This window comes from Vombatus ursinus, unplaced genomic scaffold (assembly GCF_900497805.2).
Source record: "Vombatus ursinus unplaced genomic scaffold, bare-nosed wombat genome assembly UNPS02014894.1, whole genome shotgun sequence".
Taxonomy (NCBI): Eukaryota; Metazoa; Chordata; class Mammalia; order Diprotodontia; family Vombatidae; genus Vombatus; species Vombatus ursinus.
In genome coordinates this window covers 1541580-1560637 of record NW_020954672.1, presented here as the reverse complement: position 1 = coordinate 1560637, position 19058 = coordinate 1541580, and the positions used below count along the sequence as shown (strand labels likewise).

Sequence of the window (19058 nt, the reverse complement as noted above, 5' to 3'; positions counted from 1 at the left end):
GATAGATAGATAGATAGATAGATAGATAGATAGATAGATAGATAGATAGATAGATAGATAGATAGATATAGATATACATATACATATATATATGTGTGTATATGTGTACATATATACACATCTCATGAATTTATAAAAACATCAGAATTTTGTTCTCATCCTTGTTCTCCACTACAGGCCTCCCTAAGTCTCTGATCAGCTGTCAGCAGGACAGGTCAAAAAGTAGGGCAAACAATGAGAAGGGCCCTCATCTTTTTAACAGACCCCAAAGTTCTAGAGGGCAGAACCGGTTTTAGCTAGCTCTAAGTAGTACAAAGGGCACGGGCTTTTGGATGATGAGGGATGTGGGGGAGGGGGGCATGTCAAGGGGACATGGGATGGGTGGATGTATAAGATTGTAACCTGGAAAGGAACGGCCCAATCTGGGCCTGGAAGGGAGTCTCGACGTTCTAATAATATAAAACTTTTTCTCACTTCTGTATTTGGCGCAATCTCTTCCGTGTGGTTTGCCCAGTTCTCCCAAGAACCGTCAAATAAATGATTCTTCACTCAAAAAAAAAAAAAGCAGGGCAAAGAATGATATCTTTATTCTCCATACCCTGGAGTTAACTTTTTTAAAGATACTTAGTTTTTCCCATTGTCCACAGGGTTGTGAATAGACAATTCTGCCTCCCCTTTCACCCCATTCCCATCACATAACACAAATTCAACTCCTTTATTTTTCATAATCAGTACAGATTTAACCCAACTCAGAAACTACTAGAAAAGGAGAAAAGGAAGAAAGACTCTTAAGGAGTTAAGACTGATGCTGAATTCAGATACTGAGAGTGGTTTTAATTTTTTAAAATATATTATTGATGAATGGCTCAAGCACTGAATTTACCTTGAGTAGATGTTATCATCGAGGGTTTGGAGTCACTCTTTCTGATAGGCATGTCTCCAGTTATGTCATCCACAAGAAGCAATGACCTGTTATAATTCCCACCCTGAAAGAGAACAAATTTTTAAACAAAAATGTCACCCTTGCTTTCATGTGTAACCTAGGCACAGGTACAAGTCCTAGAACTCCCTTGCTGTCTGTAGTTAAGTTGTAACAGGTGTTCCTCAGTTCTCTAGTGAAGCTACACAGAAATTCCTTTGGTTGATTTAGATCACTCTGATCTAAATAGGCAAGTGTTTTGTTATTTTTCTTTACAATGTTTTCATTGTATAAATTGTTCTATATGGAATGATTTTAGTGCCCCCTGGAAGGTATTCCTGGTTCTCAAAATAATGCCTTCTCACATGGACTGGTTTCTGAATTTCTACAACCAGTTTCATTCCTTTGATTTAAGATATTAAGCCCTACTAAAATACAAATACCCAAGATAAGTAAGGACATTTTAAAAGTGTTCTCAAATGAGTTCAAGCATAAATTACATTCTAAGGTAAGAACTTGTGGGAATGATTGCTAATATAGTTCTGATCTCTGAAAGAATAAAGGCAAATTTTCAATAGTGATGATATCATTTTAAATTGACTGGCATACTTTAGGGATACTGAGTCTGTGGAGAGATTTAAGTTTGCTATGTTTTTATTAGCAAATGAATATTCTTAGAATTAGAAACAAACTGCCATGAAAACTGGGTAAAAAAAAATAAACTTTACATTGCTTTTAAAGGTAAACTAGCCACTGAAGTTCATTAAATTACTCTATCTCACCACCTGAAGGGCATATGATTGTTAGTATTAGGTAGGTGACCAAATCTGGAGCTGGGATCATTTTAAACCCTGTGCTATGGGCAGTATTGGAAGGACAGAATGTAGTTCTCTAACATTTAGGCACCCACCAAATGGTTCTGGAGAATCCTAGTGTGTGCCCATCCCAACCCACACAGCTGAACCTGAAAGCCACATGGTCTTGACATGTGGACTGCACTGGCAGATCAGGCATTCATTCATTCATTCAGTTATTTTGCCAAATCCCCTAAAACCAAGGACTTGCTCTAAGTACAGATATGGACAGTGATGACTATAAGGAAATGAAATAAGTTAATTTTTTTGCTCTTCCAGCTTCCTCTACCCGGTCTCCTTTGCTCCCTACTCCCATTCAGATGCCTTGCCTTCTCCATCATCTCTCTTTCCTTCCTTTTCTATCAAAAATCTGTTCTCAAAAAAAGTGTAAATGGTGAAATAGTATGTGACTTTGGGCAATAACTTCACCTCTTTGGATCTCATGTTTGTTGCCTGAAAAATAAGGATATTGAACTAGAAGATGTCTAGGTCCTTTCCAGTCAGTGGCAAGCTGATAAATGTCTAACAAACAGAGCTCCAAAGACCCACAACACTCTCTTAAGTTTAATCTGCATTATTAACATTTTCTCTATTGACTTCCTTAAGTCTAGAAAATCGATAAGACAATAAATCAATACACATATACATATATATAAGCTATATCAAATTGCTTACCATCTTAGGGAGGGGGCAAGGAAGAAAGGGAGAGAGAAAATTTGGAATTCAAAATTTTATAAAAAGTGAATGTTAAAAATTGTCTTTATATGTAATCTGGAAAAGATAAAATACTATTTTAAAAAAGACAAAGAATCAAGCCCTGATTTGCAGCATTTGCCTATTTTCTAGATGTAAATGTTCACCCTGAAAATTTAACTATCTGCTCTGGCAGGTAAGAGCTAGTTCTAGCATACCTCAGCTTCTAGCTGTATCATGCTATGTTCCAATGACTGATAAGGTTTCATGTATTGCCTTTCCCAGAATCAGAATATTTTAAAATTAGAAGGAATGTCAATCTAATCTGTACCTGGCCAAACCACTCCTGATTTGTACTTGTGAAATTTATTTTTAACTCAGTTATAGGACTTTACGTTTATTTTCTACATTAATTTACACAATTATAATGGCATAATTTGTAATATAATTGTAATAAAAATAAATATAACTGTTTATTAAATTACATCTTATTAGATTCAGTCCATCATTTTAGCCTTTTGAACTCATCTTGGATCCTGATTATTGCTCAACATGTTAACTATTTTTCCCAGGTTTGGGCCATCTGCAGATTTGATAAATATCCCTTCAAGGTCTTCATTCAAAACATTAATAAAAATGTTGACCCGAACAAGGCCAAGGTCAGATCTTGGAGGCATTCCAATAGAGACCTTTCTCCAAGTTTATATTGGGCCATTAATGAGTATTCTTTGGGTTTAGTCATTCAACCAGTTTCAAATCCACATAATTATACTATTGTCTGTCCCACAGTTTACTATCTTGTCTACTAAGATGGCATGAAACTTTTTCAAATGCTTTGCTGAAATCGAGGCAAACTATGTCTGTAATTTTATCATTCTAATAGCTTTGTCAAAGGAAATTAGTTTAGTCTGGCATGACCTATTCTTTTTTTTTTTTTTTTTGCAATTGGGGTTAAGTGACTTGCCCAGGGTCACACAACTAGTGAGTTATATGTGTCTGGGGCCAGATTTGAACTCAGGTCCTCCTGACTCCAGGACTGGTGCTTTATCCACTGCGCCACCTACCTGCCCCCTGGCATGACCTATTCTTGGCAAAAACATGTAATCATTACTTTCCTTTGTAGCTATTCACAAACCAAACTTTATTAATGGATTCTAGAATTTTGCCAAAAATTAAATTTTGTTAACTTGCATGCTTTGTAGGTTCGATTCTTCCTTTTATTTGAGAGGAAGAGATTAAAAAAAAGAAAAAAAAACCCCGAAGTCATTTGTCTTCTACTCCCATTCTCCAAGATCTTTCAGAGACCAGAACTATATTAGCAATCATTCCCACAATGATAAATACCTTAGGATGTAATTTATGCTTGAACTCATTTGAGAACACTTTTAAAATCTCCTTACTTATCTTGGGTATTTGTATTTTAATAGGGCTTAATATCTTAAATCAAAGGAATGAAACTCTGGTTGTAGAAATTTAGAAACCAGTCCATGTGGGAAGGCATTATATTGAGAACTATGAATACTTTCCAGGGGGCACTGAAATCATCCCATATAGAACAATTTATACAATGATAACATTATAAAGAAAAATAATTTTGAAAGACTTTAGAATTCTGATCATTGAAATGACAAATTTCAAAATATAAAAGGTGAAGCATGCTGCCTGCCTCCTGATAGCAGAGTCCTGGTGGACTCAAAACACAGAATAAGACATATATTTTTGGGTATGGCCAATGAGAGAATTTGCTTTGCTTGACTATAAAGATTTGTCATTAGGTTTTTTTTTTTCTTTTTCTTTTTTGTTGTTGTTTAATTAGAGAGGTGAGGGGAGAACTGGGCAAGAGAGAAAAAAATGCTTATTTTAGTTAGAAAAAAATTTTTAATTTAGTTTTAAAAATAATTTTAAAAAATAAGTTAGCAAGAGGACATACTCATCATCATTATCTTTTAAAAAAGGCCACCATTTTTTAACCCTGCACGAAGTCTTTCTGGAGCTTCCAATTGCAAATACCCTCACTCTTCAAATACTTTGTGTTTAATTACTTTGCTTATATTTGTATTTGTTCATTTGATATTTATGCTATATATATATATATTTTAGATATACTCATCTACCCAATTAAAATGTAAGCTGTTTCCAAGCAGGGACTGTTTCATTCATTGTTCTTGTAGCCCCAGCACCTAGTACAATGCCTGGGACATGGTAGCCCCTTAAGAAATACTTACTGGGGGGCAGCTAGGTGACGCAGTGGATAGAGCTCTGGCCTTGGAGTCAGGAGTACCTGAGTTTGAATCTGGCCTCAGACACTTGACATTTACTGGCTGTGTGACCCTGGGCAAGTCACTTCACCCCATTGCCTCATCAAAAAAGTGGAAAAAAAAATACTTATTGGTTGATGTAAATAGAAGATCTTAAGCAATTTAAGTGTGTTTGGGATGAAACCTTCCCTAAAAGTCCTCTTCCCATGACTCATTATACTGTCAAGGTGACCCTAGTCATTTCTCAAAGGCTTCATCGTCATAGCAAAAGCTCTTACAGGTGCTACTCAGCTGGAAAGGCTTTTAGGATTGCCCAGTAGTAGACTGGGGTTCCTATTGTTCTAGGACCAGCCTTTATATGTTCAGAGAGACCAGCCAAATGCTTATTGACCAGATGATGAATTTTTTCCCTACAATGTCTCATAAAAACTGTGTACTATGATATGAAAGGGCTGAGGTCTGGTGTAGTGAGTAGTCATCTATAAACTCATAAATAGTTGAAAGAAAAAATGAAAATACAAAACTTTCCAGTGTCAAGCATGAGCAATTGTTCTTAGCATGCAGATTGAGTAAGGGGAATAGGGTTTAGGTCAGCCAGGTAAAGTGATGATTTGTAAAGAAGGAAAAGATAAGTAATGAGCAAATTGTGAAATAACTAAGAGACTTTTTTTTTCTTTTCTTTTAATCAAATTGTGCTTTCAGAAATATAGAAATGAGTTAATGCAGAGTGGAGGAACTCGGGTACAGGTTCTTTTACCTTTTTTTTTATTACAGACTTCTTTGACAATCTGGTGAAGCCTTTGGACCCCTTCTCAGAAAAATGTTTTTAAATGTAAAAAACAAGACACACAAGGTTACAAAAGAAACCAATTATAATTATTAAAATATTTTTAAACCATCAGGAAGCATTATCTGTAATGGGGCTAAGCTAGAAGCCTTTCCAATAAGATCAGAGGTGAAACAAGGGTGTCCATTATCACCATTATTATTCAATATTGTTCTAGAAATATTAGTTAGCTTTAGCAATAAGAGAAGAAAAAGAAATTGAAGGAATTAGAATAGGCAATGAGGAAACAAAGCTATCACTCTTTGCAGATGATATGATGGTATACTTAAAGAATCCTAGAGAATCAACTAAAAAAACTGCTTGAAATAATTAACAACTTTAGCAAAGTTGCAAAATATAAAATAAACCCACATAAATCATCAGCATTTCTACACATTATCAACAAAGCCCAGCAGCAAGAGATAGAAAGAGAAATTCCATTTAAAATATCTATAGAGAATATAAAATATTTGGGAGTCTACCTGCTAAAACAAACCCAAGAACTATATGAACACAATTACAAAACACTTTTCACACAAATAAAGTCAGATCCAAAAATTGGAAAAATACAATTGCTCATGGGTGGGCTGAGCTAATATAATAAAAATGACAATTCTATCTAAATTAATTTACTTATACAGTGCCATACCAATCAAACTACCAAAAATTATTTTACAGAACTGGAAAAAAATAATAACAAAATTCATCTGGAAGAACAAATGGTCAAGAATATCAAGAATTAATGAAAAAAAATGCAAAGGAAAGTGACCTAGCCATACCAGATCTAAAACCATAAAGCAGCAATCATCAAAACTATGTGGTACTGCTAGCTAAGAAATAAAGTGATGGATCAGTGGAATAGATTAGGTATACAAGACATAGTTGTAAATGATTAGAGTAATCTACTATTTGATAAACCCAAAGATTCCAGCTTCAGGGATAAGAATTCACTATTTGACAAAAAATGCTGGGAAAACTCAAAAATAGTATGGCAGAAACTAGACATAGACCAACATCTCACACTGTATACCAAATAAGGTCAAAATGGGTACATGATTTAGACATAAAGGTAATGCCATAAGCAAATTAAGAAAGCAAGGAATAGCTTAACTATCAGATCTATGGAGAAGGGAAGAATTTATGACTTAATAAGAGATAGAGAACATTATGAAGTGCAAAATAGATAATTTTGATTACATTACATTAAATTTTTTTGCAACAACAAAAGAGGCAAACTATATCTATGTATATGTCAACTTAAAATGATATTATCACTATTGAAAGTTTGCCTTTATTGTTTCAGAGATCAGAACTATATTTTGTTGTAACAACAAAAACAATGCAACCAAGATTAGAAGGAAAGCAGAAAGATGGGAAACAATTTTTACAGCAAGTGTTTCTGATAAAGGCTTCATTTCTCAAATATATAGAGAACTGAGTCAAATTTATAAGACAAGTCATTTCCCAATTGATAAATGGTCAAAGGATATGAACAGGCAGTTTTCAGATGAAGAAATCAAAGCTATCTATAGTCATATGAAAGAATGCTCTAGATTACTATTGATTAGAGAGATGCAAATTGAAATGGCTATCAGATTGGCTAATATGACAGAAAAGGAAAATGATAAGTGTTGGAGAAGATGTGGGAAAATTGGGACACTAATGCATTGTTGATGGAGTTGTGAACTGATCCAACCATTCTGGAGAGCAATTTGGAACTATGCCCAAGGGGCATACCCTTTGATCCAGCAGTGCCACTGCTGGGTCTGTGTCTCAAACAGATCATAAAAAAGGGGAAAGGGTCTACATATACATAGAATTTTATAGAAGCTCTTTTTGTGGTGGCAAAGAATTGGAAATTGAGGAAATACTCATTAATTGGGGAATGGCTGAACAAGTTGTGGTATATGAATGTAATGGAATATTATTGTGCTCTAAGAAATGATGAGCAGGTGGATTTCAGAAGAACCTGGAAAGACTTATAAGAACTGATGCTGAGTGAAGTGAGCAGAGCCAGGAAAACATTGTGCACAGTAACAGCAAAATTGTGCAATGATCAACTATGGTTGACCTAGCTCTTTTCAGCAGTACAGTGATCCAAGACAATTCCAAAAGACTTGTGAAATACTATCCACATCCAGAGAAGGAACTATGGAGTCTGAATGCAGATGGAAACATACTATTTTCGCTTTTTTTTTTTTTTGGTTTTTGTTTTTCATGGCTTTTCCTTTTTGTTCTGTTTCTTCTTTCACAATATGACTAAAGTGGAGATATGTTTAACATGATTGTACTTGTATAACCGATATCAGATTGCTTGCTGTCTTGGGGAGGGAAGATGAAAGGAAGGGAGAAAATTTTGGAACTCAAAATCTTATAAAAAATAAATGTTGAGGACAGTTAGGTGGTGCAGTGGATAGGGCTCCAGCCTTGGAGTCAGAAGGACCTGAGTTCAAATCCAGCCTCAGACACCTGACACTTACTAGCTTTGGGACCATAGGCAAGTCACTTAACCCCAATCACCTCACCAAAAAGAAAAAAAAAAAGTTAAAACCTATCTTCACATGTAATTTGAAAAAATAAAATACTATTTACCAAAGGAAAAAAATTTAAAACAAGCTCATGGACCTTAAGTTAAGAACCCCTATACTAGGAGAACAGTAGGCTAAAGGAACCTAAAACCTAAAAGAAAACAGGATTCCTATGGGGGCAAATCTCAGTGGGATTTTACAGAGTTAATGAGGTAGGTGACTGCCAGGACAGCAGTTTGAATTAGAAAACAAAGTGAAGGGACTAAATCCTAGACAGGAAAAGATCTTGCTTTTCTAGGGACCAAAAAAAAGGCCAAAGAAAATGACCAGAGGGTGACATAACAAAATGGACTGAAACCCGACAGTTGATAGAATCTACAGGCTTTAGAAAAAGGAATTTTGGATTAGGAGGGACGAGTAACAACAAATAGTCAGTTCCTAAATCTTTAAATCTATAGCAAGCTAACAAAAATATCTTGTCATTTATCACAGCTGTATATAGTTTGTACTCTGATTTCTGTCATCCTGAGTAAAGTTCAGTTGCACATTCAACCGTGTGTGCTTTGGGCTACAGCAAGAGGTAGTGTGGTAGAATAGGAAACGTGCTGGACTTGGAGGAAGGAGATCTGACTCCAGCCCCTAAATTCCAATAATCACCAGTTTTGTGATCTGGGGCAAGTCATTTACCTCCTCTGAACCTTAGTTTCCTTATCTGTAAAATGGTAGTAACAATAGTATCTGTCTTGGGTTTGTTGTGAGTCTCACATGAGATAACAAGTCAAATATTTTGCAAACTTTACAGCACTATATAGATGTTAGCTATTATTATTATAATAAATCTTAAAGTGTTCTAAAAATGAATTATTATTAATTAATTATTAATTAAAAGGTAAGATGAAGAAAGGAGTACCTCAAGGGAACAGAAAGAGGGAAAGGCTGCTATTCCAAAGGGTAGTCTTTAGAGGAGATATCTCTACCCTTTTTATTTTTGGGTGGTAGCTATGAAAAATTAGCTAGAGGGAATTCCCCTCTAAGACAGAGAATCCAGATTGGGGGGGCATTCTGTTTAAGGAATAATTTAGTGGGGGTATGTCCCTTTTCATCGTGTAGGCCCCCCTTAATTAGATAATTATATTTTATATAGATTAAGTACAGGTAGATAGTATAGTGTAAGGATAGAAGCAAAAGAAAGGCAGAAATGGCTGTGAATGGCACTAGGTCTGACCAGAATTTAGAGTTGCTATATGAAAATTTTTCATAGCAATAGCTACTACTGTTATAATCTTTATATCATTATCAAGTGCTTTGTTTTGATCCTTCTTCCAGGAGGACAAAGGATAACCAGACAGCTGCTGCAGATTGCCTTCCCAAGTAATCTGGAACCATCTGTCACAAAGGCTATTAGCAAATTTTTCCAAGATTCACATTTTTAGTAGGGAGGCAAAAAATTAAGAAACTTAGAGTTTGGTCACTTCCTTCAGTCCCACATCCAAAATTCACCTGAGAGTTACTTTTCTAGATAAAAGTAGCTGGGATATCTTGGATCAGTATGCTTCACATTGATGAAAAACCGCTAGCTCAGAGAGTGGAGGAGGGAACATCCATGACCTTAGAAAAATAGACATCTGTTTAGATCAATATTTTCTAAGTTCCTTGGATTACTGCAGGGATAGCTTCCAGTGCTGCCCATCATGCCAACTTTTTCCTCCTCAAAGTGCTAAGTATTTTTTTCTCCTGGAATGAAATAATCTCATTACAAATTATTAAATTGGTTTGTGTAAATCAGTCTCATAAAAAGCAACAAAAGTCATTCTCTGTAGGGTCTAAATTTGGAGGTGGCTGCAGACTGACAGAGGAAATCAAGGTTTAGCAAAGAGAGGTGGAAGTACAGCTGAATAAAAGAACAAACAAATACACCTCTACTTCACTACTTGAAAACTACACGGATGGAAAATGGAAAATTCAAATACATGCATGCAAATTAGCAACTTACAGCAGGTGTTTGTTCTGCAATCTCTGCGCAGTTATTTCCTCTGGTTTCTTCCAGGCATCTAATCTCAAAGAGACAAGGGGTTTTGTTGTCTACCAGACTGATCTGATGGAAGTGATCTGATCTAGTCTCATTTAAGCACATTAGAAATTAACTCTTTGTAGATCACAATGGAGGGACTGCACTTCACAAAATATATAGATTAAAAGAAAACCTGAAAAAACTTTTACCTTTACTGATAAAGCTATGCACTTTTTTTAAAGAAAGATGCTTATATTTTACGTAACATTTTAGAGTCATAAGGCATTGTCATATAATATGATTTCATTTGGTCATCTCTTGCCTAGCCTGTTGGAATAGCCTTCAAATTGGTCTCCCTACCTCAATCTTTTCACTTGCTAATACATCCTTCACACAGCTACCAGAGCGATTTTTCTGAAGTGCAGATCACACTGTGTCTCTCAGTAAACTCTAATGACTCTCTCCTGCCTTATAGGATGAAATACAAACTCCTCTGTTTGACTATTAAAGACCTTTATAACCTGGCCCTACACTACCTTTCTAACCTCATCATGTTTCTTCCCTTCACCCCCACCACTGTCCAGCTGAATTGACCTTTCTATTTCTCCCATGTGACACTCCTTCTCAGTTTTCTGCACCCTGGTACAGTCCCTTACTTCCTTCAAGACTGAGCTCAAGCCTTACTTTCTATTTGATTTCTTTTTTGATCCCTTCAGCCTCTAGTGTCCTCCCTCCCCAAACTACTTGGTATTTATTTTGCATCCACTAATAAATATGTCATCTTCTCTGACAGAATATAAGCTCCTTGAGGGCAGGGAATGTTCTATTTTTGTCTTTGTATCCCCAGCACTTAGCACATAGCCTGGCATAGAGTAGGTTTTTAATAAGGTCTTGTTGATTAATTGATCCTCAAAACAACCCTATGAGGTAGGTAGTGTAAGAATTAAAATTCCTATTCTATAGATGAGGAAATTAAAGTAAAGACAGGTACTGATTTGTCCAAGATTGTATAGCTCCTGGACTTTAACCCTCCTCTGATGGCAAATTCATTTCTTTTTCCCCTCTGCCATGGTGCTTATCTAAAAAGAAGACTCCAATATTTCTCCTTAAGGGAATTTCTAGGACTCTAAAGTTTCTAAAAAAGGCAACTCTACATCTTATGTAGAAAGGATTTGTTCATAAACGCTGGTCTGGACATGGCTTTTGCATGTTGTATAGGGCCAAAAACAGAGGTCAACATATGGGTTGCCTTTGACACAAAGCTCCCAAAGGAATGAATGTAGGATAAGGCTGAGATTCAACAAAAAGATTTCATATCCCCCATATTATATCTTATGGAGAACATGTAATCTGTTACCTTCTGTGCAGATGGACCAACATTTCATATTAAATCAGTGCAGAAGGAAGCTCTACTCTATGTACTATTATTGCCTTGAAGTCAACACCATGACTTTTTTTTTTTTTTTTTTTTTTTTTTTTGCTTTTTGGCTAGGTGATCGGGGTTGAGTGACTTACCCAGGGTCACGCAGCTGGTGTTAAGTATCTGAGGCTGGATTTGAACTCAGATCCTCCTGACTCCAAGGCCAGAGCTCTATTCACTGCTCCACCTAGCTGCCCCAATACCATGACTTTTAAAGCTTACCTGAGCAACTACTTTGCCCTAATGCATGTTTACAAAAAAAAAAAAAAAAAAAAAGTCAGACTTTAGATGGAGAGGTTGAGAGGAGGGGTTGGGGAGAAAGGAGACAGGAAGAAAAGAAGAATTCTCTTTCCTTTTCATAATTTCCAGGGAACAAAAGAAAATTCAAAAGAGAGAATATGGTACATGTTTGACAACACATAGATGCTAGTTACTGACATTTTCTGCACCTGTTATGTGAAGTTTTGTATATTCAGTACCTTTTGCAAAGGGCCTTTCTCCACATCCTGACTCTTTGCTTTGTAAAAAACTGCTTTCCCTTTATATCTCTCCTCCCACTACCCTGAGGAGCAACAGTATTATCTCTCACATGGTTGTGTTGACCTCCTTCTAAGTCCTAGAGTGTGTCTCTGTGTCTGACTTTGTTGATCTGTGTCTCTGTGTTAGCCTGTGTCTCCATCACCGATGCTCTGGAGAGGTGTGTGCTTTCATAGGTTTTCTCCAGGGAAGTGAGTCTTGTTTATTTGTAGACTTTCTCTGCAGCTCCAACGTGCACACACCCACACCCACACCCACACATACACACACACACCTCCTGAATTTGCTGAAAAGCAAAAAGCCAACAGCAACAATATGTATTTTCTTGATTCCTCCCTGGTTTATTCTTGAAATTTCTCTAAGAAGAACAAAGCTTTTCATTCTATAATCAGAGCTACATTGCACATCCACTTAAGCCTTTTCTTTTCCTTTTAGTTTTAGTTTTCTTTTGTCTCCTTGGAATTCAGGTAGAAGAAAAAGGCCCATCATGATCTACTTATTTATTCCTCTTCACTGGTTTCAAAAATGTACGGTCTTCTGATTTACCTCTGGAATCTTAGTATCCCTAGTTCAGTGTTATTTCATACTTTTAACAACTTTTCTTGTCTTGACCACTACCATGAATTTATCTGATAGACTGAAGCACCCATGATTCTGGGTAGAGATTTTATCCTTTTGTTCTATTTATATTTATTTTGCATATAATTATATATGTACTTCTCATCTGCCATGTTAGAAAATAAACTTGTGAATAGGAATCAGTCAATTTTTTGTATTCCTAACACCTAGTACAGTTCTTGGTATATAGCAGGCACTTAATTAGTGCTCGTTGATTGACTGATTCTGCCCCCTTTTGACCAAACAAAAAGGTTGATGGTTTGGGAAGTAGAGAAGAGTGAGTTTAAGCAATCAATCAAGAAATATTTATTAATTACCTGTTGGGTGCCAGGCAGTGCACTAGGAACTAAGGATACAAAGAATTGAATGATTCCTATTCACAAGTTTATTTTCTAATAGGGCAGACAATAAATACATATAAGTACAAAGAATTAAACAATCCTTACTCCCAAAGAGCTCACGTATTAATGGGAGAGGCCACAAGTACATGTAGAAGTATATATAACATAAACATAAAGCCAATACATTCAAACATACTTATGCAAAACAAATAACAAGGTATTTGGGAAGGGGGGCAATAGCAGTTGGTGGCATCAGGAAAGGCTTCATATAGAAGGTATAGTTACCTAAGTTTCATCTTCAGGGAAGAAGGGCTCTGAAGTAAAGGTAATACATTCCAGGAAGTGGCAGCTTCCTGCACAAAGGCATCTCAGTGGGACATGGAATATGGTGAGTAAGGGCAGAGAGAAGGTCAGTTTGGCAGGACTGCTGAATGTGGGAGGGAGAGAATGTCCAAAGAAGCTGCAAAGATAGGTTGAGGCCAGGTAATGTGGAGTTTTAAAAGCTCTGAGGTAGTCATAAATTAGGTAGCCAACAATAATTTGAAAAAGCAGCAAAGTGATGCAGTATTCAGACAGGAGCAGCGTTTTCCCCTCATGGCTTCAGTTAGAGGACATGTTCTGGAAGTCATGCTATTATTTTTTAACTTTCACATGTTTACCAATAAAGCCAGCCTGCATCATAATAGTAAGCACCAAAAGAATGTGGCCATAATGGTGAATTGTGAGACTTGTCAACTGAAAACCATTTTGTAAGTGGTTCAGAAAGAGAGCGAACAGAGGGAGCGATTAGCTTAATGAAAACCTGCTAGAGGATGAAACCTTGTACTTCAGAGCCAGAAGGATAACAGATGGCAACCCCATTAAAGAGGATTTAATCTACGAGAAACCAGATTTAGGCTATTTCTGGGTGGGAAGAGGGAGAAGAGGAGAAAATAAAAAGGAAAGCAGAGGAAGAATTAAAAGACGAATGGAAAGCAAGCAAAAGAAGAAAAATGCAAGAAATAAAAGGAAGTTTCTTAATAAAGATAGCTTTTATAATCACTATCCCAACCTCTCCTTAAAATGGTGGAATTTTTCCATCCTGCTACTGACCATAAATTATTAATCTCCTAGTCTATGACATAAGACATTGGCAAACATTGCTACTAACCCACAAGTCATTCAGTACTTTTAGCTCCTTTGGGCTTTATCATAGGTGCCATTAGATTGTGAACTCCCTATAAGCAGGGACTGCTTTTTGCCTTAGTATCTTCAGCTTAGCACAGAGTAGGCTCTGATAAATGCTTATGGATTGACTGACAGGTACTGTTTGCAGGACAGAGGTATCAGCTACTAATTTAGACAACATGGATCAGTCTATAAACATTTATTAAGTGCCTCCTGTGTGCCAAGCTCTGTGCACAGGGCTAGGGAGAAAATAAAAAAGCAAAAAGATAATCCCTACCCTGAAGGAGCATATAGTCTAATGGGAGAGACAAAAACCAAACGAATACACACAAACAAGCTATAACAGGATAAATAGGAAAATAACTAAGATAGGCAAGGAATTAGAATCAAGAGGGGTTGGGAAAGGCTTCCTGAAGATAGAATTTTAGTTGGGACTTGTGAGAGATGATCTCTGAGGATCTCTCAGGAGTGAAGCCTCCTCAAAGAGTTAATCTTTTGACCTTGTAAAGAAACATGCTTTTCAACAAATGTTGTACTTTACCAGACCCCTCCCCCTTCTCAAACTTATTTTTAGGCACGTAGCAGGGAAGAATAATCCCCCCTTCTAAAACTGTTTCCTGCCTTTTTTTTCTTGTCTCTAGGCAACTGTTTTTTGTTTTGTTTGCTCTCTGTTGCTGGGGTAGACTTTCCCAGAATAGATTGTGCCCTCAAGGCTTGCACCAATGAACTGACAGGAAGGGGGTTAGGGAGGAGGAGTTGTGGTTAGGGTCTATATAATCTTTCTTTGCTGAGCACACCCTTGCATTCTCCCAGCAGAGCCATCTTAGGCAGGAGGAGGGTGCCCTTTCTCAAGAAAGCTAATAAAGAAAACTTTCCTTTTGCTAATATGTCTGAGTCACCAATTTATTGGCAAGGGTCTTAGTACCTCCCACAGACTTAAAGGGAGCCAGCAAAGTTATGAGTGGAGATGTGGAGGGAGAACATTCCAGGCACAGGTGAAAGCCAGCGTCAAATGCCTATTTCCTCCCTCAGATGACAAGGGCTACTTACTTCTCATAGGGATATGGATTTATGATTTCAAAGGTACAGGGGACTCTTAGGAGAGGAAACTCCCAGGCTGGCACTTTCTCTGCCACTTTCTCAGAGAATTGCCTAGAGCAGTGGTCTCAAACTCAAATAGAAAGGTGGACCACTGATCTGTAGCTGCAAACCGAATTTCAACACATAATCATCACAGATTTTATGCCAAAATTTTTTGCAAAAAAGTGGGGTGCGACCACTATGTAAAGCTTTAAAAAAATTGTGCTGATATTCCTTGTCTTTTACTTTCCGCCAGTCTCGCAACAGCTTTTTACTCGATGAAAACTGTCTTTCCACAGCTCTGTTTCCATGCTGTTTAGCAAACACAATCACTTTCAGCTTGAAGACCACAGGATAGTTTTTATATTTACCCATAATCATAAAGAAATGTTTTGCACTTTAATGTATTGCTGGCTGACGAACTGTACAGTTTAGGGAGTGCAGGAAGATGCAAGACTTACCGTATCATGTGACTTACTCATGGCAGCTTTGCCTATCCGCCAGCTCCCCTTTCGTCTATGGCTCTTCATTGGGTTGAGTGATAATACCCTTAGTACTGCAGCACTCTAAACAAACCACACAAGTCAGCTTTCAGAAATATACTGACAATGCATGTGTGCTGAGAATTCTAGGCTTGTGGCTTGTAATGCTCGAGAGATAAATGCATATCCATATGCCACTGGTGAATACATTGCTGCTCTGTTTACCTTTTAAATTGCATGAGGAACAGAATTATGCCATGCAATGATTATGCAAAGAAAGTTTATAAACCAATTTTTGGACTGGAAGAACAAAACAAAACAAAACCAAAAACACCAGGGTGTGATGATTATGAGGTGAAATATGGTATTGACTTTAAAATGTAATGCTATCTATGTTTTATTTTTTTTTATTTGGTTAAATATTTCTCAATTACATTTTAAAAGGATCTATGAGGGACTGCTTGAGATGAGGAGAAAGTGCATTTTAGGCATGGTGTAGTCTGTGCAAAGATATGGAGATGGAGATGAAATGTCAAGCATGTATGAGGGGCATTAAGCAGGCCCAGCTTGGCTAGAATAGACAGATCATGGAAGGTAGTAATAGCAATACATCAAGCAAAAAACATTTATTAAGTGCCTACTGCATACCACGCACTGTGCTATGAACTGAAAATACAAATACTAGGAGAGAAACAATGTCTACTCACAAAGAATTCACATTGTAACGGTGAAAACAGCAAGTAAAAATATGTGTATATGTTTTACATATGTGTAATATGCATATACACAACGCAATATATGATACTACATTGTATTGTAACATAATATTAATCATTATATTGCACATTCATATGTCATATATTACACGCACAAATGTGTACATGTATATACATCAAAACATACATGTACATGCATACATATACATGTGTGTATGTATATACACACATTCATGACATATGTCATGACATATATCTCCTAGAATCTAAGATCCAAATCTCCTTAATTAAAATCTCCTTAATTCAAATCCCCTGGGTTGAGGACCTAGAGAGCCACATGTGGCTTCGAGGCTACAGGTTCCCCAGCCCTGTCCTAGATAAACTATGGATTGCAACCCATATGGGGTTGTGACCCAGTTTAAAAAGCTAAAGGGGTTGTGAGTAGAAAAAGTTTAAGAAGCCCTGTACCTGGAATGTGTGAGTATATGTATATGTACACACACACACACACACACACACACACACACTGTACTAGAAAGTAAGGTAGATTGGAGCCCAACTGTGAATGATTCTAAAAGCCAGACAAAGAAGATTGTATTTTATCCTAGAGACATGAAGAAGTCCAGAAGCCACTTGGAAATTCTGGAGTGAGAGAGTGACATGGTGAGACCTGTGCTTTAGGAATATCACTTTGGGAGCTGTGTAGAGAATGTATTGCAGCGGGAAGAGACTAGGGGCATGAAAAGCAATTAGAGTTCAGAAGAAAGACTAGGAGTAGATATACCGATCTAAGAACATCTGCATAGAGATGAGAGTTGAACCCATGGGAGCTTCATGTTGTTGTTGTTGTTTGTCCTTTTTCGAAAAGACCAATGCCATCTGGGGTGACGTCTCAACTCATGGGTGAATTGGATTTAAATGAAGCAGAATTGTAGTAAGTTGTCAGCCTCACTCTCTCTTCCAGGGCAAAAGTGGCAGGGCAAAAGTCAAGAAGACTGGCAATGGCTTGGGATGTAGTGGATGACCTTGGCATCTTTGATGTCTGACCAAGCTCTAAGAACTCCACAGCACCTGTTTCAGTTGCCTTCATGGCTGTTGGAACAAATTATTCTCATTTGCCCATTCTGATGGGGAAAGTTTTCACATGCTTGGGGTAGACATCTGCCTAACTCACTAGTAAGTTTGAGTCTTCTCAGTTACCCTCAATCCTGTTTAGCCCTTTTCCTTGATCAGTGTGTGCCTGCTGGGCATGCTACAGCTTCTTGGAGCCACAGGTGAGAGTTGGGGGAAAGGTGGACACCAAAGGTGGATGAGCAGCTCTAAGAGGGCTTTGCACAAACCCTCACAACAGAGATGCTAGTCCTCCTGGAACACCCCATATATCCCAGGGAACTTCTAACATCACAGAGAGTATATAGAGAGATAAGGGGTGCGGAAAAGATAATGATCCTTCAAAGGACACTGGCCTGTCCATACAGGTAGGAGGAAATGAGTGTCAAGAAACCCAGTGAGGGAAATATTACTGTGCTGTAAGAAATAATGAGCAGGTTGATTTTAGGAAAACATGGAAAAACTTGCATGAAATAATGAAGAATGAAATGAGCAGAACCTAGAGAACATTGTATACAGTCGCAACAATATTGTTCAAAGACTAAATGTGAATGACTAAACTTTTCTGAGTCATATGAATATTCAAATCAACTACAAAGGACTTATGAAGGAAGATGCTATCCACTTTCAGAAAAAGAACTGATATATGGAACTTTGTATCTGTGTCAAAAGTTGGTCTTCTCTAGTGTGGGATTGGGAGGAAGGGAAACAGCTTATAAATCAAATGTTATAACAAAAAATAAAATAAAATAAATATTTTTAAAAAAAGAAACAGTGAGGAGAGGGTATATGGGAAAAGGTGGTCAGGAGTGTCAAATGCTACAGAAAGATCAAGAATAAGACTGAGAAAAACCAATAATAAATTAATTCATTAATAAAAATATTAGTTTCCCCAATTGATAAATGGTCAAATGATATGAACAGGCAGTTTTCAGCTATCTATCTGTCTATAATCATATAAAAAAATGCTCCAAATCACTAATAATTAGAACAATGCAAATTAAAACAATTCTGAGGTACTATTTTACACCTATCAGATTGGCTAGTATGACAGAAAAGGAAAATGATAAAATGTTGAATGTGTGAAAATTGGGACACTAATGTAATGTTGGTAGAGTTGTGAAGTGATCTAACCATTCTGCGGAGCAATTTGGTACCACGCCCAAAAGGCAATCAAATTGTGCATACACACAACAACAATTCAGCAACACCTCTACTAGGTCTATATCTTAAAGAGATCATAAAAAAGGGAAAAGAACTTACATGTACAAAAATATTTATAGCAGTTCTTTTTGTGGTGGCAAAGAATTAGAAGTTGAAGAAATGCCCATCAGTTGGGGAATGGCTGAACCAGGTGTGGTATATGAATGAAATGCAATACTATTGTGCTACAAAAAATGATGAGCAGGATGATTTCAGAAAAACCTGGAAAGACTTGCATAAATTGATGCAAAGTGAAGTGAGCAGAACCAGGAGAACATTGTACACAGTAACAACA

The 19058-nt window shown here is 37.0% G+C and overlaps 1 protein-coding gene across 1 annotated transcript in view; it reads right to left on the bottom strand.

Annotated features, from left to right (window-relative positions):
- Positions 1–15627, bottom strand: part of RPGRIP1 (RPGR interacting protein 1) — a 67410-nt gene extending 51783 nt beyond the window's left edge. The window contains exons 1-2 of the mRNA XM_027843014.1: positions 15499–15627; positions 884–986 (exon numbers count right to left, since the gene is read on the bottom strand). Of these exons, the coding sequence (XP_027698815.1) occupies positions 884–986; positions 15499–15627 (232 nt within the window). The remainder of the gene's footprint in view (positions 1–883; positions 987–15498) is intronic.
- Between the last annotated feature and the right edge of the window lie 3431 nt (positions 15628–19058).